The following is a 26,026-nucleotide window of genomic DNA, read 5'->3' as shown; positions in this document are numbered from 1 at the left end:
TAAACACATTTCAGCTCAATAAAGTCGTTTTCTTACGTTTCTTACATAATCATACATTTTTTATTACGTAACCTTCTTCAGCCTCGCTCCTGATTGGCTCTTTGGTTGCTATGATACGCACGGTCGGAATTCCAAACCTGGACCTGGCTCCAAACTCGCTCCTATAACCGCCGCCCTCGATGAGCTTCGTTTGACTGGAGCTGAACGCTGTGTGGTGACGTCGCTTTCCCGTCGTCCACGTCTTTACACAGTTTGTGGATTTGGCCCAGTGTTTAACGTGGTTGCTAGGTAACAGTTACTGAATTTTAAACCTAAACAAAAATTGTGGGAAAAATGTGAAATGTCCCACAAAGTTTCACATGTCTAATTATATTAACAATGTCCAACTAGTCATGAATATTAAGTTTTTGTTTTGTTTTTAAAGGAGCATTGTGTAACTTTCTGGTTGTGGGCTCCGTCACCTGCTTGTTTCTATGGAGATGTCATTGCTCTGCCTGAAATGTTCCACAGTATGACATTAAACAACTCTACATAGCACTTAAATTGAATCACAAGTTTCATTGTTTTTGTGTATTTGGTTTTTAAAGTTTAAAGTTGCAGCACTGTTTAGTTTATATTAAATATTTTCATTTAAGACGTAAGTAGCCCGATTCATCAGCCGGTTTCACTTCGTGGAAACCGTCTGACCTCGCAGCATTAGGATTCGTTCGCTCGACAGTAGGCGGGTACTTTTTTTTATAAACAAATCGCTGCTGTTTGGTCGTGATGTTTGTAATGCGCCAAATCCCGTAGGAAGAAGAACAATAACGTCTTTCCCCTTGATAAAATTCACCAAACATTCTCTTTGTTCCAGCTTTAAATCCTCGATCTCGGGAATCGTCGCCAACACAGAATGTCTGTCTTTATCTAAATCCATCTCGACTAGAGGTGTGCAAAAATATCGAAATATCATATCGTTTAATGTGATGATACAGCATCGATATCGTGGGCTGATATATATTTGTATATCGTCAAGAGTATTTTTTGGTATATTTTACTAAATCATTTTGTTACAGCTACAGTTTTGTCTCTTGTTTAGAGGAAGGAAACTCGTTTATGCGACACTTTTCACATTTTCACTGTTTTGATGATTAAAATGTTTGTGTTTCATATGAACTTTGCACAAGAAGCGGTTTAACAAAGACTTTTAGAATCACACTCATGATTTAGCCTTTTTATTTATTTAATTTTTATAGAACCGTATCAAATAGTAGGGAAATTAAAGTGCACTGTGTCGAGATATGTATCGTATCGTGGCCTATGTATCGAGGTTTGTATCGTATCAGCAACTTCTGAACGATACCCAGGCCTAATCTCGACCGCTTTGTTTACTGTTGTGCTGTTCCACAAAAGGGACCCAGACAGACGCAACACAGTTTAACGTCATGACTTCACAGCTCTTCTCTGATTGGTCCGTGTGTGGTCTACAACTTCCGAGGTTCTTGTAAACCGTCTAGTGTATTCTGATTCCTGATCCTAGTCGCTGGAAAGAAATGAAATTGAGCAAAGGCACTAGGTGACGCCAGCCTGACTAGGACTTAAGCCCAAATAAGCAAAAATCCAGCTTTACTTTGAAAAGTTACCGGTAAAGGAACTGATATTCACCTGGAGGAGGTACTTCCTGCTGGGGGGTATAAAGAAGGAGAGCAGGTTTTGCCAATTAGGGGAGACTTCTGTATAGATGGGTGCATGTTGTTGGCGCTTTGATTTAATTTGAGTTATGGCGAGGAGAAAATTCAGTTTGTCGACTGGACAAAAGTTAGTTTGGTTGAAGACGTTTCGCAGCTCATCAAAGCTGCTTCTTCAGTTCTGAACAGAAGAAACAACTTGGATGAGCTGCGAAACATCTTCAACCAAACTAACTTTTGTCCAGAGAACTTTTGTTTTCCTCGCCGTGGATTCTACCTGGACGACTGAGAGATTCTTCACACTTAAATTGAGTTACTTATTTTCTGTTTTTTTGTACTTTATTTTAAGCTACACCAGAAGTCTGTTTTAAACACATTTTAGTTTGGACAAAGACACTTTTTGTTTTTGTTTTTAGTCTGCCTCCTACTCGACCACGTCAGGCCAGCTACCCCACATTTGACAAAAGAAGAAATTCAATTTGTCAACTGAACAAAAGTTTAGATGAAGAAAAGAGGTAGAGAGCCACACTGGGTCATAAAATAGTTAAAAATAGCAGAACAGGTGATCTACAAAGGTTAAACTTGTAATCTTAACAGAAAGTTACTCTTACTGAAAAGGGCATGTTGCCTGACGAAGACCATCTTGCTCGTCGAAACACGTTGGCGTCCCTTCATGAATTAAAGAACTTTTAATATATTCGGTCAGAGTGCCTCGGGTTTGTATCTTTCCCACTTTTACATTTTTCAGTAAGAGTAACTTTCTGTTAAGAAGGACAAAAGTTTATTTTGGTGGAACAAGTTGCTTCTAAAGTACACGTAGTTTTAGAGCTTAAAAATACCTACAAAAACAGGCGTTCTGACTGTGAGCGGGGTCGCCTCTCCACAGATCTGACCTGTAACTTGGTCTGGTTTGGTCTCCATGAAGATAGAAAGGTTTAAAGCCATACTGCGAAACATTCCAGACAAAGCAATGACATCTCCACAGAGAAAAGCGTTTAACGGAGCCTCCACCAGGAAAAGTGACCCAAAGCACTTTTAAGTTTTTATTTCGTTTTAAAGTGACACGTAATATTACAATGTCCTTAATTAAGAACGTCTCTCCAGAAACAAACGTAGAACACTGTGATTTCATCTGAACTCTCCTGGTGAGTTTTCAATCACAGCCAGAGTCTTTCGTTTCACTCTAAAGTCCGTTCTTTTTCTTTTCGTCCGTATCTTTAACAGCTCTATTGTCATATATTGGTGGTGGAGTAGGTGGTGGAGAAGTTGTCCATCCTGAATCTCTGCACGCTCTTCCCTTTGGGCGGCGGTCCGTACAGGGAGCAGCAGTTGAAGACTTCCCGGCAGGCCTTCCGGAAGTTCTCGGAGAGGAACGCGTAGAGGATGGGGTTCACGCACGAGTTTCCGTACGACAGGCAGTGGGCGACGATCCTGAAGGCGAAGGAGGCGTCGTTCAGGGGGAAGCGCCCGAACTCCACCCACATGGCGATGATGTGGTGGGGCATCCAGCACAGAGTGAAGGCCGTGACCACCAGCAGCACCGTCTGAGCCGTCTGAGAGACAAACAAAACAGAATATTAATCTAAAAAAAAAACAAAAAAACATTGAAGTGAGACTAAACATCTATACATGCATCCCGAATTTCGAACTTCCGGTCATCGCGCAATACATACTGGGAAGGATCCTCCAAAAAAGTGAGCATCAAACCGCCAAGTCGATCTTTTCAAGTCTTTTGAACCATATCACTTTTGTTTCTGGTTCTAATATTGTCATATTTTAGTTCTGGGATTCGGACATTGTAATTGTGTGGTTGTTGGATCCTAACAGCGGAAAACAGCAAGCAAAAGATGTTCATTTTGGGAAAGACAATTAAAGTGTGTTTACCTTGTTGAACTCCATAAATGATATACAAAGGTGAATCAGATGTGTGTGACTGCAAAAACCTCTGTTCAAACTGTTTCTCTTCCCAACGGAATTGAAAAATAGTGAAAGGTGAAGGTGATGGGCAGGATTGATCCACAGGAAGAATCAAAAAAGAAACATTTGACTGACTAAATCATCCCGAGTTTTGTATGTGGAGCGACAACAAAACAAAATCCCGATCCCTCACTCAACCTCGGTTACGAATTTAAAAAGTCAACGCCAAAGCAAAAGGCACCAACTGTTCACCAAGAAACACCTTCCACTGCAAAGAGACCAAGACGTGATGTTGCTGTAAAACCACAAGAACAAGAAAGTGCAGCTCAGTCTGTTTGTCTTCTGCTCCTCTCCATTAACAAACGGGATTTTTAATTTTTAGTAGGGGAGAGTGAGGGAGGACCAAAGGCGGGGTCTGGAGGACTAAAGGGGAGAGTGAGAAAGTAAGAGCGACTGGGGCTGGAGGACTAAAGGGGAGAGTGAGAGAGGACAAGAGACGGAGGGTTTGGAGGGCTAAAGGGGAGTGAAGAGTGAGGGACTGGGGATGAGGGCAGGGGCTGGGGGGTCTGGAGGACTAAAGGGGGAGTGAGGGCAGATGAGGGGAGGGGTTTGGAGGACTAAAGGGGGGAGTGAGGGAGGGAGGATGGGGAGGGGGCGGGGTCTGGAGGACTAAAGGAGGGGAGAGTGAGGAGGGCAGGGGGGGTCTGGAGGACTAAAAGGGGGAGTAAGGGGAGGAGGGGGCGAGGGGCGGGGTCTGGAGGACTAAAGGGGATAAGGGGGAGACAGTGGCGATTGGTCTCACAGGTGTCTACACTTCAAACTCCGCCCCTGCAGCCAAGTGTTTGTATCTGAAACACATGGATGTAACCAGGGCAGTTCTGTGTAATGTCACCAACTACTAGAAAGTGCACTTAAAGCAGCACAGACTTAGATTTACATGTTTTTGGTCAGAAAGCTGCAAAGTTAAGTTACCTAGTATTCACTAAAATTACACAAAATGACTAGAAACAGTAGATAATACTTTAAAAACACCATATACACAGTTTAGTAGCATGAATTAACGAAAAGATAACATATTTAGATCATCATGTTACCTTTTATTGTTTTGAAAATGCTATATTCTCCTAAAGCAGTGTATTAAAAAGGTTAATTAGTTTCAGTTTTGGACACTCTAGTAGCAGGCTTGTGGGCGGAGCCTTAGACAAGAGGCGTGGTCTCGTACACCTAACCCTAAGGAGGGCTTGAATAGAGAGATCGCAAGATGCACAAATGATTCAGAAAGCCAGAGATGTTTTTGATGAGGAAACAGCAGTGCAACATGATAGAAAGTTCCAAAAAGTTGATTTAGCAGAATAGTCCGTCTTTAACTGCGTCTTCTTTTAACATTCACACACTGGGTTAGGAGTTAGGACTTGTTTTTACCTTGTTGACACGCTGCTGTAGCCGACATGGAACATATCGAGGTAATACATCTCCCAGCTTATTGTTTTTTTAAAGAACTTTGTGATCAAACTGTGATAAATGAACTGGTTAAAATGACAAAAAGGCCTTATGGAGGTACAATGAACGTCAAAATGATTTCAGTTTCAATTAATTCTATTTTTGTATAGTTCAGCTGTCACGTGGAAACAAAGGGAGGACTCAAAATGCAGGACTGCTTTAAAGTTCTTTAATACCAAACAAAAAAGACTAAAAAAATAATAATAATAAAATAATTCATAAATCCACAAATCCAAAAACTGAAACTACAACAGACATGATACTGACAAAAATGATGGGGTCCGGTCAAGCAGAAGTAAACAGCAAACAACAGAGGGAAACAGGGGCAGATTTTTGACATTCAAATGTCTCTTATTCAGAAACTAGAGGAACTATTGAAATAAGTAAAGTATCAGAATGTAGGAAAGAGTTACACTCCAACAGGGTCAAGTTAAACCTGTGATATTCTTTCAAGTTGTTGACAAAAAATTTAAAAAATCATCATGTCGGTAACGGAGGGAATGAAATATGCAGCACTTTTTGGGCAATAAATCCAAACAGTGATAACTCTTGGTTCTCACTTACATATCCTTAACAAACTGGTTTGAATATTTGCTTCATATAGTTTTCTACCATATGGTACAAGATTAGGTTGAAAAACCTCTTACTTTTTGACTCATGAGATTTTTTATTAAGAAAGGTTCATGGTAACGGAGGGAAAAGTAACGGAGGGAAAATTGTGCAAGTAGAAGGTGCAGGATTTTACATCATTTGTCGCTTTTTTCTTCCCGAATACTTTAATATTACTTCAAAATGAAAGGAAACTATTTCTATAAAATATGTCAGTCCTTCCAAGCAAATTTTTATCATTTTAAATACATAAAAAAAAAAATCATGAACCTTCATCAACAGTTCAAAGATGGAATAACACAAGATATGATGAAATACATCCATTTATTTACATGATTTTTGGGTCTTTGAAATTTGGGAAATAATTTTTGTTCCATGTTTCATACATGGTCTGTTTAAAACATATGGAACTTTAGAACCAAAAATGGTTCAGAAAAAAGGTCAACAGTTTCATAAACTAGAGTACATATGTATCTGTTCAATACATTTTTATATCAGATGAATTAACTTGAATTTTTGGCCTTGTTGTTTACTTCTGCTTGACCAGGCCCAGTAGCAGCTACATTTTACCTTTTGTTCAGTAGAGATTTGCAGTTCCAGAGCTGAAATGATCCAAATGATTCTAGTGAAGATATATGGAGTCTAAAAACACAGTGGAGCACTTTCTAAATAACCACATGACATCACAAGGTGGAAAAGAGTGTTTCTGTTTGGTTTCAGAGAAAAACTCAGCCAATATCTGCAGAGTTTGTGAGTTAAACGTGTGTGAATGAAACAAAACACAACTCAACATTAGAACATCAGAAAATCAGATCAAAAAATGGTAAATTTCCCATAAATTTTTCCCTTAAACTTTCTGAAAAAGACTAAGATAAAACAGACCTATCCTGCAAAATTGATTTTTCTTTTTAGAGGTTTTAACCATGTTGTAGTTGTTCCCCCTCACTGGTTCCCCTCTGGAGTTGCACTGGGAGTGATTCATGCATGAGTAATCTTTAATCGCCTCCACCAGTTCACTCCCACTGCTCCCTACATCATTCTCCAATTTTGTTTTTTAAATTGTTGATACGCGTACGGTTCCCCAGCGCCGCGGAGTCATTTTGGTGTGACATGCAGCTCTCCGTTGGACACCACAGTTTTCTAACGCTTGTTTCTTTTTACATGAATATTGTGATTTAAAATGTCCAAATTATAACCTAAAAATCCACAAGTGTCGTGGATTATAACTACAGAGCAGAAACAAGCACAGTATGTCCTCTTCAAAGATCGAAAGATCAGGGTTAATCAGCACCTGGTAACTAATAACGACAATCTTAAATGCTTAGTTATTAAAACTGGTTTAGTCCTGGTTTAGTCCTGGTTTAGTCCTGGTTTAGTCCTGGTTTAGTCCTGGATTAGTCCTGGTTTAGTTAGTCCTGGTTTTAGTCCTGGTTAGTCCTGGTTTAGTCCTGATTAGTCCTGGTTTAGTCCTGGATTAGTCCTTGTGTTTTAAAGGGACAGTCCTGAATCACCCAAAGCAAATCTATTATTACTCCAGACTGTTGATGTAAATGTCTGTGTCGATAGAAAACCAGGACTAAACCAGGACTAAACCAGGACTAAACCAGGACTAAACCAGGACTAATCCAGGACTAAACCAGGACTAATCCAGGACTAAACCAGGACTAATCCAGGACTAAACCAGGACTAAACCAGGACTAATCCAGGACTAAACCAGGACTAATCCAGGACTAAACCAGGACTAAACCAGGACTAATCCAGGACTAATCCAGGACTAAACCAGGACTAAACCAGGACTAAACCAGGACTAACCAGGACTAACCAGGACTAAACCAGGACTAATCCAGGACTAACCAGGACTAAACCAGGACTAATCCAGGACTAATCCAGGACTAATCCAGGACTAAACCAGGACTAATCCAGGACTAACCAGGACTAATCCAGGACTAAACTAACAGGACTAAAGGACTAACCAGACTAATCCAGACCAGGACTAAATCCAGGACTAATCCAGACTAAAGGACTAATCCAGGACTAAACCAGGACTAAACCAGGACTAATCCAGGACTAACCAGGACTAAACCAGGACTAATCCAGGACTAAACCAGGACTAATCCAGGACTAAACAGGACTAAACCAGGACTAATCCAGGACTAATCCAGGACTAAACAGGACTAAACCAGGACTCCAGGACTAATCCAGGACTAAACCAGACTAACCAGGACTAAACCAGGACTAATCCAGGACTAAACCAGGACTAAACCAGGACTAAACCAGGACTAATCCAGGACTAATACAGGACTAATCCAGGACTAAACCAGGACTAAACCAGGACTAAACCAGGACTAACCAGGACTAAACCAGGACTAAACCAGGACTAAACCAGGACTAATCCAGACAGACTAAACCAGGACTAATCAGGACTAATCCAGGACTAATCCAGGACTAAACTAAACCAGGACTAATCCAGGACTAAAGGACCCAGGACTACCAGGACTAACCAGGACTAAACCAGGACTAAACCAGTCCAGACTAATCCAGGACTAAACCAGACTAGACTAAACCAGGACTAACCAGACTCCAGGACTAATCCAGGACTCCAGGACTAATCCAGGACTAAACCAGGACTAATCCAGGACTAAACCAGACTAGACTAATCCAGGACTAAACCCAGGACTAAACCAGGACTAATCCAGGACTAAAGGACTAGGACTAAAGGACTCCCAGGACTAAACTAAACAGGACTAACCAGGACTAAACTAGGACTAAACTAAACAGGACTAAACCAGGACTAACCAGGACTAAACAGGACTAAACCAGGACTAAACTAAACCAGGACTAATCCAGGACTAAACCAGGACTGACTGGACTCCAGGACTAATCCAGGACTAACTAAAGGACTAAACCGGACTGACTAATCCAGAGTAAGGACTGAACCAGGACTAAACAGGGACTAAACAGGACTAACCAGGGACTAAACCAGGACTGAACCAGGACTGAACCAGGGACTGAACCAGGACTTAAAACTAAAGGACTAAACCAGGACTAAACCGACTAAACTGGGACTAAACCAGGACTAAACCAGGACTAAACAGGATTGAACCAGGACTAAACCGCGACTAAACTGGGACTAAACCAGGACTAAACCAAACCAGGACTTGGACTACTAAACCAGGACTAAACCAGGACTAAACTGGGACTAAACCAGGACTAAACCAGGACTAAACTGGGACTAAACCAGGACTGAACCAGGACTAAACCAGGTCTGAACCAGGGCTCACTGTCGGGACGAACTCGATCGCACTTTGCCGACACCCTGCTCCTCGGACTCGGGGTTCTCTCTCTCTAGTCCAAGATTAGTCCTGCTTTAGTCCTGGTTTAGTCCTGGTTTGTCCTGGATTAGTCCTGTTTTAGTCCTGGTTTTAGTCCTGTTTTAGTCCTGGTTTAGTCCTGACCTGCCCGTGTGTAATCACTACCCACCGTAAAATTCCAGAACATTAAAACCCGCCCGTTTCAGCAAGTATTTGCCCCGTACTCTGGTGCAGGACTCTGTTATGGACATTAGTTAGTAGTGATCTGGTTATCCTCCACCTTTGAACTCTTAATATTTGAATTTTTGGACATTTTTGGGCAAAATGAACGGAAAATGTACGTCTGGAACCAGAGTGAACCAGTAGGGGGCGCTGTGGAGCTCCACTGCCAACACATGACATATTTAAAGCATCATGTTTCCTTTTATTGTTTTGAAAATGCTGCATTAAAGCTTGTTAAAGTTGCACTATGTAACTTTTTTTTGGATGGATGTGTCATTGCTCTGCCCGGAATGTTCCACAGTGTGACTTTAAACAGCTTCTACTTTACATTTATTCAATCACAAGTGGTTTCAGAGCTGAAAAATACCTAGAAAAACAGATGAAGATATAAAGATTTAAAGCCGTACTGTGAAACATTCCAGACAAAGCAATAACATCTCCGTGGAGAAAAGCAGACTCGTACCGCGGCCCCACAGTTCACTTTGAAATCTGATGACCTTTCATACGTCTGTGGATGTTCAAAGCGAGAGTTATTTCTGTTTCGGCTGAAGCTACTCCCTCCGAACAGCAGATCTTTTGTTTACCTGTTGCTATGGCGATGCTCACAGAACCATAGATTTATCATAAAAAAAAACGGATAAGGCGTTTCCCCCTCTGTCCCGACTCCAGACTCGCTCCACGTCCTGCAGCACAATGCATTTTTTGGGAATTCAAACTGCCCGAGTTCAGGAGACAGGACATCCACAACTTTCACAAACACCTGATTTTGTAGGATTCTTTTCTACTTTCACAACATAAACATTTTACAATTTTTAAATCCTCAAAGCGCTTCTTCTGCTCATGTGCCACCAAAAGCAGGTCCCAGGGAAGACCCAGGACACACTGGAGGAACTATATCTGTGGGCTGACCTGGGAACGCCTCAGGGTTCCCCCCCGGAGGAGCTGGAGGAAGTGTCTGGGGTGAAGGAAGTCTGGGAGTCCCTGCTCAGACTGCTGCCCCCAGATAAACGGAAGAAAATGGAAGGATGGACGGATTTTGCTACACTTAAACAACAACTCTTTGCATTTAAAATAAGAACCAAATCAAATGTTGCTTGAATTAAGAAAAACACACTTATTCAATTGGTGAATAATTTTACTTGTCAAATTGAATCTACTCAAAGAAAGTAAAATGTTTTTAATTTAAGTCATTTTAACTTAACTACCGTATTTTCCAGGCTATTAGTCGCACTCTTAAGCCTCTAACCCCATCAAAAAATGATCCATGAATCCACTCAGGTGTCCCAACACGACTTCAGGAAACTACAAACACACACGGAGCAGACAGCGACCGCACGGCGAAACACACCCACAGACAAACTCATCACTCCACGCCGACGAGGAACGGAACGGAGGAACGAACCGAAAAAAGCGAGCGCGACGTGCCGCTTCTAGACACGACTGAACAACTGAGTCACTGCGAACACGCCGACAATCCAGACACACCCTCCCTACACGCCACAACTGAACAAAGCCCAGAGTCACCGTGAACGAACAAACAAACAAAACCACTCACCCATCACACTGTTGGGTTTCATTTAAAGTCCCACACGGTTTATTTGTGAAAAAAGTTAGAAAATAGACCATTTCACAGTGTTGGGAGTAACGTGTTATAAAAGTAACTAATTACTGTAATGCATTACTTTTTGCTGTAACGCAGTAATGTGGCATTACGGGGAAAAAATTGTAATATTTTACTCGGTACAAATGTGAGTATCGCGCGTTACAATGCTTTTTTCACCTGGATTGATGTGGTGGGTTTTTCTTCATAGAAATTCGCTAAAATCACCGTGATATCAGCAGCGGTGAAACGCCGGAGACACGGCCGGATAGACCTTCAGGTAACTGCGGGCAAAAGGACTGACGCAGAACTCCACGCTGTTTAGACCTGGTTTAGACCTGGTTTAGACAGTCGTCACTCGCTCTATCGCGCTTTCACCTTTCGCGGTCTCGCTGTTTTGCGGATTTTTTAGTGCAATTTTGCTTTTTGTTTTTACAGTGTATGAACACGTGCTGCGTTTCTCCCGCTGCGTCCTGATTGGCTGAGGGACTCCTGTCTCCTGTACAGTACAGAATGTGTTCAGCTGACAAACTTTCAAATAAATGTTGGATCTGTATCAGTGTGATTCTGAAGTGTTGTATGTTTGTAAGTTTTCTCCCCGACAAAATCAACAATGTCAACGAAACATTCTGCATTGACAAAGTCACAAAAGACAGAGGAAGATGCAAACCGTCGCACAAAAAGTTGGACTCCTGGACACGCTGAAGGAAGGTAGTATTTACGCGCTGTAGCAGAGTCTTGCACCGGGTCGGGTTCCCGCAAACAGTTGCTGAAATAAGAACCGCCAGCGCCTGCAGCAGAGTGTCTGTAAAGAGCGATCGGGCGACAGCCGCTCTTACCTCCGTGAGGCGCGGAGCAGAGCCGCTCCTTTCTCCTGCGGTCATCCCCGAGCCCGTCCTGACAGTGAGTCCTGGTTTAGTCCTGGTTCAGTCCATTTTCAGCGCAAAAGTTCAGCATCTTCACAGTTATTTTGGTGAGAATAACTTAAAGTAATACAATAGTAATGTAATGTTTTACATTTTAAATACAGTAATATTGTAATGTAACAAATCACTTTGAAATGACAGTAATAAGTAATAAATAAATAACACATTACAGTTTTAAAGTCACTTGCCCAACAGTGCCATTTAATGACCTTCTAATCCAGTGTGCCTAATAGTCTGGAAAATACGGTAGATATTGTTTTTTTTGTTTTTTTTCCAGTGTTAACCTGGCCTCACTCTGAGCCCACACTCGCTCCGTTCTAACATCTCTCGCTCTGATTGGTCCAAACGCTCGAGGCTGTGCACATTCCAGCCGTCACACAGTGGAAGGAGCTCGCCCAGACTGAAGTAAACGCTTAAAAGAAAATGATTTTTGGGCCCGCGCACCAACGAGCACAGGGCACCGAAGACAACACGACGCCAACTTCGGTTCAATTTCCAGACTTTATTATAGTTCGTGACTGCCGTTGCTGGACCCGAGCGGTCGTATAAAAATAAAGCACAGCAGTAAATATTATAATTCTCACTGACCCTGGCGTAAAAAAAAAAAAAAGTTGAATTAGTTTTACTTTTGTTCAAGGTCAATCCTCATAAATTATTCATGATAAAAAGAACTGAAGTCTGTGATGAAGCTGTGATAAATGGAGCAGTTAAAATGACAAAAGGCGGTACAGTGCAGTGGGACAGTTTTGGTAGATGAAGAACACTTTCTGCGCGGAGTTTGCATGCTCTACCTGTTTCAATTAATTCTATTTCTGTATCGACCTCAGAGCAGCAGACGCCTTCACAAAACTCATGATTTAAAGTCGGATATTACACAGAATTGACTCTTGCGAACTTTTAGTCTTGTTAGAATGTTGTTACTTTCTCAAAAACAGATTTATTATTAGTCTGTCCGCATCTGCATTTTACTGTGTACATTTTAACCTGGATTGAAGTGGTGGGGTTTTCGTTTTTCTTCACGCAAATTCTCTAAAATCACGGCGGTATCAGCAGGACGGGCCCTGAGGTGCGCCCACGTAGACCGTCGGGTGACCGCGGGCGAAAGGACCGACGCAGGACTCCACACTCCACGAGGCGAAGAGCAGCCGACGCCCGAATGAGCTTTGAGGAAACACTCTGCTCCACGGGCTCAGGGTTCTGTCAGGGATGGAACTAGAGTCCAAGTCCTAGTCCAAGGTTTAGACCTGGTTTAGTCCCGGTTTAATCCTGGTTTAGACCTGGTTTAGTCCAGGTATAGACATGGTTTAGTCCTGGTTTAGACCTGGTTTAGTCCTGGTTTAGATCTGGTTTAGACTTGGTTTACTTTTGATTCAGTTCTAGTTTAGCCCTGGTTTAGTCCTGGTTCAGGCCTCGGTTCAGTCCTGGTTTAGACCTGGTTTAGACCTGGTTTAGTCCTGGTTTAGACCTGGTTTAGTCCTGGTTCAGTCCTGGTTTAGTCCTACTTCAGTCCTGGTTTAGACCTGATTTAGACTTGGTTTAGTCCTGGTTTGGTCCTGGTTTAGTCCTGGTTCAGGCCTTGGTTCAGTCCTGGTTTAGACCTCGTTTAGTCCTGGTTCAGTCCTGGTTTAGTCCTGGTTTAATCCTGGTTTAGACCTGGTTTAGTCCTGGTTTAAGTCCTGGTTTAGTCCTGGTTTAGACCTGGTTAGTCCTGGTTTAGTCCTGGTATAGACCTGGTTCCTGTTCCCTGGTTTAGACCTGGTTTAGTCCTGGTTCAGTCCTGGTTTAGTCCTACTTCAGTCCTGGTTTAGACCTGGTTTAGATCCTGGTTCAGTCCTGGTTTAGACCTGGTTTAGTCCTGGTTTAGACCTGGTTTAGTCCTGGTTTAGTCCTGTCCTACTTCAGTCCTGGTTTAGACCTGTTTTAGTCCTGGTTCAGTTCTGGTTTAGTCCTGATTTAGACTTGGTTTAGTCCTGGTTTGGTCCTGGTTTAGTCCTGGTTCAGACCTGGTTCAATGCTCGGTTCAGTTCTGATTCAGTCCTGGTTTAGTCCTCAGTTCAGTCCTCGGTTTGGACCTGGATTAGTTCTCGGGTCAGTCCTGCTTTACTCCTGGTTTAGTCCTGGTTTAGTCCTGGTTCAGCTCTAGTTTAGTTCTGGTTTAGTTCTGATTCAGTTCTTGGTTTAGACCTGGTTTAGTCCTGGTTTAGACCTGGTTTAGTCCTGGTTTAGACCTGGTTTAGACCTGGTTTAGACCTGGTTCAGTCCTGGTTCAGTACTGGTTTGGTCCTTGTTTGGTCTTACTTTGGTCCTGATTTAGTCCTGGTTTAATCCTGGTTTAAATCTGGTTCAGTCCTGATTCAATTCTGGTTGAATTCTGGTTTAGTCCTGGTTTAGTCCTGGTTTAGTCCTAGAGATTGACATTTCCAGGGCTAAACTAAAGATTCTAGTGAAGTCCAGAGAAGAACTCAGTCTAAATCTGCAGGTTTGTTCAACGTGCGAATGAAACAAAACAAAACTCTGCGTCTGTTTGTGACGAGGAAACGACATTAGACCAGAGGAAATCAGGAAACGGCCTAATTCGGTTCCTTTAATCAACCCAAAGTCATAAAATCAAACAGTGAAACGTCGCTGGTTTTTGTTTCTTTCTGTTTTAATCAGTGTTTAATCCTAGAAACAGAAAAGGAAATCTGGGCCTCCCTCCTCAGACCCTCAGCCCCCGAGCCTCTGCGACCCCAGATAATCCAGAATAAATGAACGCAATGAAACAAAACCACTACACAAAGACTTTTCAAACTTATATCAGGTTATTCGTCTTGTTTTCAGATTTATTTTCTACTTACCAGCTCAGAAACTGTTTAATTCTAGTCCAGAGGTCGTTTATTTTAAGAGAACTTGTCGAGTAAAATGATCCTGCTGCACGGACGGATAATCTCACCACTTTTAATTCATTTTCTCATAGATTTAAGCTTTTTTGCAGTGTACCTTGTCTCATTATTTTTACTCTACAGTGAGAAATGATCTAAAAATGTCATTTACGTGCAGATATTTACCACTAAAAATAACTAAAATATAAACAGGAGATTTGAAGCTCTGACTGCGAAAAGAAAATGGATGAATATAAACAAGATATTAACAAAATTATCATATTTTGTTATATATATATATATATATATATATATATATATATATATATATATATATATATATATATATATATATATATACACATGTTATCAGTGTTGGGGAGTAACAGATTACATGTACCAGAGTTATGTAATCAGAGTACAAATTATGAGTAACTGTATTCAGTTACAGTTACTGTTTCAGTGAGTGGTAATTGGATTACAGTTACTTTGTTGAAATAAATGGATTACACAGAGGTATTTTCCTGTTTTCACATTTTGGGCTAAACCAGGTCTAAACCAGGACTAAACCAGGTCTAAACCAGGACTAAACCAGGTCTAAACCAGGTCTAAACCAGGACTAAACCAGGTCTAAACCAGGACTAAACCAGGTCTAAACCAGGACTAAACCAGGTCTAAACCAGGTCTAAACCAGGTCTAAACCAGGACTAAACCAGGTCTAAACCAGGACTAAACCAGGACTAAACCAGGACTAAACCAGGTCTAAACCAGGATTTAACAGGACTAAACCATGTTGTGTGGACGTGTTTCCTCTTCTTCTATCAATAATATTTTTAATATGATTAAGTAAAATCTGGGCTTTTTTATTTTCTTTTATCAGACAAAACTTCTTATGTTACGATTTCCTCGTCTTTGTTTCTCTACAGCAAATCAAATAATCCAAAGTATTCAGATTACATTACTCACCTGAAGTAATTTAATGGATTATGTTACAAACTACATTTTGGTGTGTGTAATCTGTAATCTGTAGGGAAATACATTTTAAAAAGAAACTTCCCAACACTGCATGTTATATCCATCCATTTTCACGATCCATCGATTTCCAAAATCATGATATTTCTTTACTGTTATTGTTACAGGCACCAGGTTGGTCTGTTCATATCTTCATTTAGGGACAAAATATCAAAATGAAAACACAAGGATCGTGTAGAGAGGGTTAATACAAAAATGTAACTGTAAGGTCGATAACGCGAATTTGGAAGCAGAAGCAGAAGTAAACAACAAGACCAAAAATTCAAGTTAATTCATCTGATATAAAAATGTATTGAACAGATACATATGTACTCTAGTTTATGAAACTGTTGACCTTTTTTTCCGTACCATTTTTGGTTCTAAAGTTCCATATGTTTTAAACAGACCATGTATGAAACATGGAACAAAAATTATTTCCCAAATTTCAAAGACCTGAAAATCATGTAAATAAATGGATGTATTTCATCATATCTTGTGTTATTCCATCTTTGAACTGTTGATGAAGGTTCATGATTTTTCAAAAAAAGTATTTAAAATGATAAAAATTTGCTTGGAAGGACTGACATATTTTATAGAAATAGTTTCCTTTCATTTTGAAGTAATATTAAAGTATTCAGAAGAAAAAAGCGACAAATGATGTAAAATCCTGCACCTTCTACTTGTTTGTACAATTTTCCTCCGTTACTTTTCCCTCCGTTACCATGAACTTTCTTAATAAAAAAATCTCATGAGTCAAAAAGTAAGAGGTTTTTCAACCTAATCTTGTACCATATGGTAGAAAACTATATGAAGCAAATATTCAAACCAGTTTGTTAAGGATATGTAAGTGAGAACCAAGAGTTATCACTGTTTGGATTTATTGTCCAAAAAGTGCTGCATATTTCATTCCCTCCGTTTACCAACATGAGTTTTAAAATTTTTGTGAACAACTTGAAAGAATCTCACAGGTTTAACTTGACCCTGTTGGAGTGTAACTCTTTCCTACATTCTGATACTTTACTTATTTCAATAGTTCCTCTAGTTTCTGAATAAGAGACATTTGAATGTCAAAAATCTGCCCCTGTTTCCCTCCGTTACCACTTGACCGAACCCATTTACAACTACAACAAATTACTTCAGCTGAACGAAGTGCTTCAAATCCAAATCCAATTAATTTCTAGTTTCCATATAAAGATAACATTAAATGCAACAAAAGGTATTAATTAAAAAAAACAAAAAAAAAAAAACAGAGTGTGACAGTTTAATCTCATCAGTCATAAAACACTAAAACCAGTCAAGTCAAATAAACTCAAACCCATAAAAGTCAAGAAAAACAGATATAAAGATAACACAGTACACAGGAAAAGCACAATAAAACACCAAGGTATCATGGCTTTTTTTTTTTTTTTTTATAAATAAATACAAATTATACAAAGAATAACAAACAACAGGTAACGCTGTGGGAGGGACGGCAGCCAAAGGTCACATGACCAAAATCCAAGTTTACAAATAAGAATTTCTAAATTAAATTGTTTAAGAATTTCCAGGGTTTTAAAAGCTATTGGTAAGTTTTAGATGACATAAGATTCTACACGTCAAAATATTTAGTACAGATGGGGTCAGCTAAAATGAATGTAGTTAAAAGCAGATTTTTGTTGTCGTACAGTGAGTTCTTGGGTCTAGACCAGGAGTGTCAAACTCATTTTGGTCCGGGGGTCGTATCCAACCGACTTTGATCCCAAAGGAGCCGGATCAGAAAACTCATGTCATATAAACCCCAAAAATAACAATAAGTTCAAATATTTGTGCAGAGAAACACAAATCTATTACAGAAATCTTTTTTAACTGATGAACTCTTTCTTTTACAAAATATTATAATATTATGAACAACCTGAAACTTTAAGAAAAATGCCATTTCAACACAATGTTTTAACATGAACTTGTTTGCAAATAGGAACAAGTCAATTTTTCACTCAGCGTCCACTTTTCTCATGTTGGACATTTTGTTGATGAGGGTGTCACGGTCAACAGTCAAAACGATCGACCTTTAAGAGCGTTTGGAAAGATACAAGTCTTCATTTGTGCTGCTCTGGTGGGAGGGGCCACGTACAGAGACGCTGGAGACGCTGCTGTGATAAACACCACAGAAAATTACCAATATTTAAATAGAAAATATAATTAAAATATTATAGTAGAAAATCAGCTGAGGGCCAGATTCAAGGTCTTGGAGGGCCGGATCTGGCCCCCGGGCCTTATGTTTGACACCTGTGGTCTAGACACTAAGAAATGATCTGTTCAACATTTGTGAATTTACTTTTGGAGATTTCATGGTAATGTTGAGATGGACTGGGCGATTACATCAGAAGAGTTTGTATCTAACGAAAACTAAACTAGTGATTCATTTTCCTTTATTGACACTTGGCAGCTCAAGTCAGACTTCTGAGAATTCTGAGCTTTGTTTTTATCACAATCAAACCATAAAAGAAATGATTTAGGTGGAACTACAACAAATGAGATAATCTGCTTTTCACTGAGTCACTCTCACATTTTTGTTGAAAATCAAACTTCTAAACAGGACCATGGACACTCGGACTGATCACAGGCTCCTGAAAATGCGCTGCTTGAATCCAATTTGTGTTTTTTTTTTTTTTTTTTTCTTGAGTTTTTAGACTATTCAAACACTTTTTTTGGCTCTGTTTGCTAATGTGTGCATTGTGTCACCATGGTAACTGTTGAACATTCTGCCATGGACATATGTTGTGTTCGTTTATCCATCTGTCTCCAACTTGGATCACGTCCACACAACCGTTTCATTATATTTCGTGTGTCCGACTCGGAGAAAAATGTGATCGCTAAACTGGAAAGCTGTTGTTGTTTTAGTATTGGCCGAGAACCAGACGCTTCAGAATAATTCTGTGATTCAACTACACAACCTCCAGGAAGAATTCAGTATAAACAGTATAATTCAGTTCATTAGTGAAATGAAAGCGTTGGTGTCGTGTGATAGTCGATCATTTTGGCACGCTTAGCAGGAAATGGACTAAAAACAAGGGCGACACCGACTCCCATAGGAGAAAACACGATGACGTCACATCAGCCATTTTGGTAGACAACAAGTCAACATCAACAGTTATCAACGTACATCATCCATCCATCCATTTTCTTCTGCTTATCCGAGGCCAGGTCATGGGGGCAGCAGTCTAAGCAGGAACTCCCAGACTTCCCTCACCCCAGACACTTCCTCCAGCTCCTCCAGGGGACCCCGAGGTGTTCCCAGGCCAGCCGAGAGACATAGTCCCTCCAGCGTGTCCTGGGTCTTCCCCGGGGCCTCCTCCCGGTGGGACATGAACACCTCCCGAGGGAGACGTCCAGGAGGCATCCAGAACAGATGCCCGAGCCTCAGCTGCTCCTCTCGACGTGGAGGAGCAGAAGCTCTACTCCGAGCTCCTCCCGTGTGACTGAGCTCCTCACCCTGTCTCTAAGGGAGCGGCCAGACACCCTGCAGAGGAAACTCATTTTGAGCGCTTGTATCTGTGTACATCAACCATCATCATGCAACAGTACAACATCAACATCGTCAACAGTTATTGGTGAATTTTAACTTTTCAAAGTAACGTTTTTGATCCTCGACATTCAGTGACTTAGAGTAAAATGATGAAGTCAAAACAATTAAATGAAAACCTACTTCAAAATAAGACGAGTTTTCTCATGACAGACAAACGCTACGACACAAACACAAACGAGCGACTCCCACTGACTTTTTGTCTAGCAGCCACTGCTGGATGTAAACAAAAACAACATATACCCACAGGCAGTGATACAGACGCAGTAAAGTATCACAGTGATACAGACGCAGTAAAGTATCACAGTGATACAGACGCAGTAAAGTATCACAGTGATACAGACGCAGTAAAGTATCACAGTGATACAGACGCAGTAAAGTATCACAGTGATACAGACGCAGTAAAGTATCACAGTGATACAGACGCAGTAAAGTATCACAGTGATACAAGTGACTGAAATTATCAGCTCCAAACACAGTGAAACAGTTCATACTAAACAAGTGACACTAGGCGCAGCCTTCTTGGATTCTATCTAGGAATTCTTGTTTGGTCTCCTCTGAGTTCTTCTGAGTTCCGCTTATTTCTACAGAGATGTCATTGCTCTGCCTGGAATGTTCCACAGTGTGACATTAAACAGCTTTACGTTACATGTATTCAGTTACAGGTGGTTTTATAGCTCAAAAACGCAAAGAAAAACAGGCATTCTGTCTGTGCGCAGGGTCCAGAGTCCTGCACTGGGCGGGTACGGGCAAATAGTTGCTGAAACGGGCGAGTTTTAACATTCTGGACAGTGATTACACATGGGCGGGGTCAGGACTAAATCAGGACTAAACCAGGACTAATCTTGGACTTAAGAGAGAGAGAGAGAACCCCAAACGAGAGAGAAAACGCGATCGGACGACGGCTGCACTTCCCTCTGTGTGCGCGGAGTTCTGCTCCGTCCTTTCACCTGCCCAACGGTCTACGCACGCACCTCCGAGTCCGACCCGACAGTGAGTCCTGGTTCAGTTCTGGTTTAGTCCTGTTTTAGTCCTAGTTTAGTCCTCGTGGTTCTGTCATGGAATCAGTCCTGGTTTAGTCCTGGTTCAGTCCTGGTTCAGTCCTGGTTCAGTTCTGGTTCAGTTCTGGTTCAGTCCTGGTTCAGTCCTGGTTCAGTCCTGGTTCAGTCCTGGTTCAGTCCTGGTTCAGTCCTGGTTCAGTCCTGGTTCAGTCCTGGTTCAGTCCTGGTTCAGTCCTGGTTCAGTCCTGGTTCAGTCCTGGTTCAGTCCTGGTTCAGTTCTGGTTCAGTCCTGGTTCAGTCCTGGTTCAGTCCTGGTTCAGTCCTGGTTCAGTCCTGGTTCAGTGGTTCAGTCCTGGTTCAGTCCTGGTTCAGTCCTGGTTCAGTCCTGGTTCAGTCCTGGTTCAGCCCGTGGCGTTTGTGGCACAAAAGTCCAGTCTCCTAATCAGTATTTCTTCTGCTCAGTAAATAAATCCTGTGAAGTGAAAACAGTCGAGTCTCGTCTGTGAATTCGTTTTCGCACTGAGGAAAGTGAAACCGTTTCATTTCATTTCGTGATTGTAAGTCGTAACATTCCCGTTCGTATTCTGACGGATGCTTCAGTTAGAATGTTTTAAATTTGTGTGTGATTTTTCTCGGGCACGGGCGGGTAACGGGTGGAACGTTAACGGGTTTGGGCCGGTGCAGGTTTAACTTTGATAGAATCACGGGTTTACGGGCGGGTGCTTGTCTCCGAAAACGGACCCGTGCAGGACTCTGTCGGGGGTCGCCTCTCCACAGATCTGACCTGTAGCTTGATCTGGTTTGGCCTCCGTGAAGATAGAAAGGTTTAATGCCACACTGTGAAACATTCCAGACAAAACAATAACATCTACATGGAGAAAAGCATCAGTGTATAAAAGACATTTAGTCTTGTTATATATTAGTTGTTGTTTGTTGTTATACTCTTTCTCACCACAAGAGGGGTGCGCCTGCACACCGAGTGAGTCACGAACTCTTGAGTCAGTATAGCGGCGTGACGCTCAGTGCATCGGCTGTGTTTCGGACACTTTAATATCTGAATGATAGTGTGCGTCCTTTAGACGTGAGTATTCTGGTGTGAGTATGAGTGGTATTATGTTCAAAGTTTGTAGCTGTTTGACTGTGTTTTGTGCAGTTTAGAAATCTTTGTGCGTGACTTTCGTTTTGTATTGCTAGCTAGCCTCGTGTCTGTGTAATTGCGCATTGTGTGTACGTTAGAATACCGTTTTTTCCTTTACTTCACAAACCCCAGTAACCATCTGTTATACATATATATGCAGTTTCCTTTGTATTAAACCTGGGTAATTTGATTTGGATCTGTTTATATCTAAACTGCACCGAACATATTGGCCCCCTATCGGCCACTTTGTAGTTTACAGTATTGTGTAAATAATCACAATCAACCACCATTTTGATTTATTACTGATATATTGTTTGTATTTGTTTGTTCTTTCTCCTGTAGAGAACCACACACACACACGTGTTTCAGCACGCAGACATTAAAGAAACGTTCAACATTACCTGGATGTGGACTCCCTCATTTTAACTCACCAGAACGTCTATAATTGCTGTCCTGACCCGACACCCTGTAGTGATTGCTAGCCAGCACTCCAGTTTTCTCATATTATACAATCCTCATTACAATCAGAAAGTTAAACAATGCACCTTTAAAATAACTGCGTCCGTTGCGTGATTTAGTCTCAATATTATCGTTTATATTTTTTCTTCGGTAATAAATCACACATCCAGTTTTGTTCGATGACAGAGGCTCGGGGGCCTGGCTCTACCGCGCAGACACGGTGATTACAGATTAACGTTATAACATTAAACTGAGCAGGCTCCAGATGCCAAACCAAACTTGGGTCTGGTCCAGCGTTTAGCCCGGGTCATTTATCTGCTGCTACTGCTTTGGGTACAAACTAATTCCTGGAAAAAAACAAAACAAAAACAAATCCCAGTTGGCGAGGTTTTTCTGTAAACACCTCATAACCATCGCAGAGAAACACTTAAAGCCGGCTCCATGTGTTAAAATGGAGAGTTTGGTTCACTCACTGTTGGGAGCTTTTAGCGTGAGCGGCATTTCAGATACTTAACCTTCTGTTCGCCCTTTTAAAAGCCTCTTTCTAGTGCTTTTGTGTCCCGAAAAAACTCAAAAACACGTCGAATTTTGGTAAAATTGATTCATACGACAACTTCGGCTCGGAACATCCTGAACATAGCAAATAACGGGCATGTTTTTATATTTTTTTTATCATTTATGAGCAGTGTCGGGGAGTATCAGATTACATGTACCAGAGTTATGTAATCAGAGTACAAATGATGAGTAACTGTATTCAGTTACAGTTACTGTTTCAGTGAGAGGGAATTGGATTACAGTTACTTTGTTGAAATAAATGGATTACACGGCGGTAATTTTCAGTTTTCACATTTTGGGGATAAACCAGGACTAAACTAGGATCAAACCAGGACTAAAACCAAAACTAAACTAGGACTAAACTAGGACTAAAACCAAAACTAAACTAGGATTAAACTAGGACTAAACCAGGACTAAAACCAAAACTAAACTAGGACTAAACTTAAAACCTAAACTAGGACTAAACCAGGACTAAAACCAAAACTAAACTAGGACTAAACCAGGACTAAAACCAAAACTAAACTAGGATTAAACTAGGACTAAACCAGGACTAAAACCAAAACTAAACTAGGACTAAACTAGAACCTAAACTAGGACTAAACCAGGACTAAACCAAAACTAAACTAGGACTAAACTAGAAAACCAGGACTAAAACCAAAACTAAACTAGGATTAAACTAGGACTAAACCAGGACTAAAACCAAAACTAAACTAGGACTAAATTAGAACCTAAAATAGAACTAAACCAGAACTAAAACCAGAACTAAACTAGGACTAAACCAGGACTAAAACCAAAACTAAACTAGGACTAAACCAGGACTAAAACCAAAACTAAACTAGGACTAAACCAGGACTAAACCAGGACTAAAACCAAAACTAAACTAGGACTAAACCAGGACTAAAACCAAAACTAAACTAGGATTAAACTAGGACTAAACCAGGACTAAAACCAAAACTAAACTAGGACTAAAACCAAAACTAAACTAGGACTAAACTAGGACTAAATTAGAACCTAAACTAGGACTAAACCAGGACTAAAACCAAAACTAAACTAGGACTAAATTTGAACCTAAAATAGAACTAAACCAGAACTAAAACCAGAACTAAACTAGGACTAAACTAGGATTAAAACCAGAAACTAAACTGGGACTAAACTAGGACTAAACCAGGACTAAAACCAAAACTAAACTCAGACTAAATTAGAACCTAAACTAGGACTAAACCAGGACTAAAATCAAAACTAAACTAGGACTAAACTAGGACTAAACTAGGACTAAATTAGAACCTAAACTAGGACTAAACCAGGACTAAAACCAAAACTAAACTAGGACTAAACCAAAACTAAATTTGAACCTAAAATAGAACTAAACCAGAACTAAACTAGGACTAAACTAGGATTAAACCAGAAATAAACTGGGACTAAAAACTAGGACTAAACCAGGACTAAAACCAAAACTAAACTAGGACTAAACTAGGATTAAACCAGAACTAAACTGGGACTAAACTAGGACTAAAACCAAAACTAGGACTAAATTAGAACCTAAACTAGGACTAAACCAGGACTAAAACCAAAACTAAACTAGGACTAAACCAAAACTAAATTTGAACCTAAAATAGAACTAAACCAGAACTAAACTAGGACTAAACTAGGATAAAACCAGAAACTAAACTGGACTAAACTAGGACTAAAACAGACTAAAACCAAAACTAAACTGGACTAAATTAGAACCTAAACTAGGACTAAACCAGGACTAAAATCAAAACTAAACTAGGACTAAAACCTAAAACTAAACTAGAACTAAACCAGGACTAAAACCAAAACTAAACTAAAAAGCATGACAATATCAAATAATCCAAAGTATTCAGATTACATTACTCACTTTAAGTAATTTAATGGATTCCGTTACAAACTACATTTTGGGGTCTGTAATCTGTAATCTGTAATCTGTAGGGGATTACATTTTAAAAGTCACCTTCCCAACACTGTTTATGAACCTGTATGCAGCTAAAACGCTCACTATAATCAATGTAACGTCTTTTCCGGACGACAGAATTCCCACTCTGTTTCACGGACAACATTTCTAAACTTTTCCATGACGTTTTCGTGGCCTAAACTGTCCCAGCGATCTCCAGACCAAGTACTAAACCAGGCCCGGTCCTGTTTTAGCTTCTGAGATGTGATGAGATTAGGCTTTGACCTGGAGGTTTGGCCAAATGAAAATGAAGTCTTACTTGATTGCAGTTCCGGCCGCAGTAAAAGATCTGCCCATTATCACACACGGAAATCACACGAGACACTTAAAGGCCGGACAGATGCGATTTGAGCAACAGCAGACGCAAAGATTAACCAACACAAACAAAACAAACTACTGCAGGTGAGTTTCAGAGCTCAAAAATACCTAGAAAAACAGACATTCTGACTGCGAGCGGGGTCGCCTCTCCACAGATCTGACCTGTAACTTGGTCTGGTTTGGCCTCCGTTCGACTGACCCTCCACCAGAAAAGTTACGTTAAAATTAAACACAAAATAGATTTAAAGAGGACATTTTCAGGAGCCCGTGATCAGTCCGAGCGTTCACACTTTATACTCCGTAGTGACGTCACGCGAGGGAGTTCTGTATGTATCTATACGTTGGGATCTTCAGCGGTTACCATGGAAACACGAGGCCAGGATGACCGAACAAAACCAAAAACAGTTTTAAAATCATCTGAAAACTCAAGAAAAAACTCAAAATAGATTTACAGAGCACATTTTCAGGAGCCTGTGATCAGTCTGAGCGTTCACGGTCCTGTTTAGGAGTTTGATTTTCAACAAAAAAGTTGGTTAATGCTCACTACTGGTGACTGTAATGTTATTTGAGAGGGACTTGTTTACCCATATGGAAAAAAAACTGGAAAAAAATATAAGAATTTACCACTGTCTTTGTAGTAAGTATAAGGTTTATATGTGTCATGTGTGGTTTACTCCTGAAAGTGTTTCCCCTTTTGCATTTTTCTCATACAACTTTAATAATGAAAAACTAGTAAAGATAAAGTGAACATTTTGCATGACATTTACAGGTAATGTGCATGATAAACTACATTTACTTTGTATGTTCCATGTAATGTTTGTATTCTTTAATTATATGTTGTAGAAAAAGGACAATTACAAGTACCTTGGTATTTGTAACTGATATGACGTCTTGTCAGTTGAGGCATGTGAAAAAAACATAAGTGTATAGCTGCTTTTTGGAATATTATTAAAGTCAATATAGAACCTTTGTAATAATTAGGATTTTGCAGAGTAAAAATATTTTCACAGCCTGATGTATGTTCAATGTGATGTCAGTGGAATATGTTTTTTAAGGTTGTAATGCAATATTTGCATTACTGTGTTTACCCCTGTTACGACCCAGCTCGTTTGGGTGAGGGAAGTAACAAAAATAAAACCAAGATGTAAAATGGAATAAATTAAATAATGTTTAATTAACAGGAATGTAAAGGTAAATTAACAAAAGACTAAAAATATACAGAAAGCAACCTAAACTAAGAAACAGAACAACAGAATAAACTGAGTTTTGTGCCAGAAAAGGGGTCACGCAGGCCTTACAAAAAACGAGTGGTAAAACTTAGGGACACACACTAAACTAAAACACAAGTTCCCCAAATTAAACCACATAAACACAAACAGAATCGAGTGACCAAATCA

At 40.4% G+C, this 26,026-nt stretch overlaps 1 protein-coding gene across 1 annotated transcript in view; it reads right to left on the bottom strand.

Moving 5' to 3' along the window:
- Window positions 1-2,899: 2,899 nt before the first annotated feature.
- galr1b (galanin receptor 1b) overlaps window positions 2,900-26,026 on the bottom strand; it is a 121,071-nt gene continuing 97,944 nt past the window's right edge. Inside the window, exon 4 of the mRNA XM_020936372.2 lies at window positions 2,900-3,220. Within this exon, the coding sequence (XP_020792031.2) occupies window positions 2,900-3,220 (321 nt within the window). The remainder of the gene's footprint in view (window positions 3,221-26,026) is intronic.

This window comes from Boleophthalmus pectinirostris, unplaced genomic scaffold, assembly GCF_026225935.1.
Source record: "Boleophthalmus pectinirostris isolate CB_2022bp ecotype Guang Dong unplaced genomic scaffold, ASM2622593v1 HiC_scaffold_19, whole genome shotgun sequence".
Taxonomy (NCBI): domain Eukaryota; kingdom Metazoa; phylum Chordata; class Actinopteri; order Gobiiformes; family Gobiidae; genus Boleophthalmus; species Boleophthalmus pectinirostris.
Note: the sequence above shows the minus strand (reverse complement) of the source record. Positions and strands in the feature narration are given on the sequence as shown.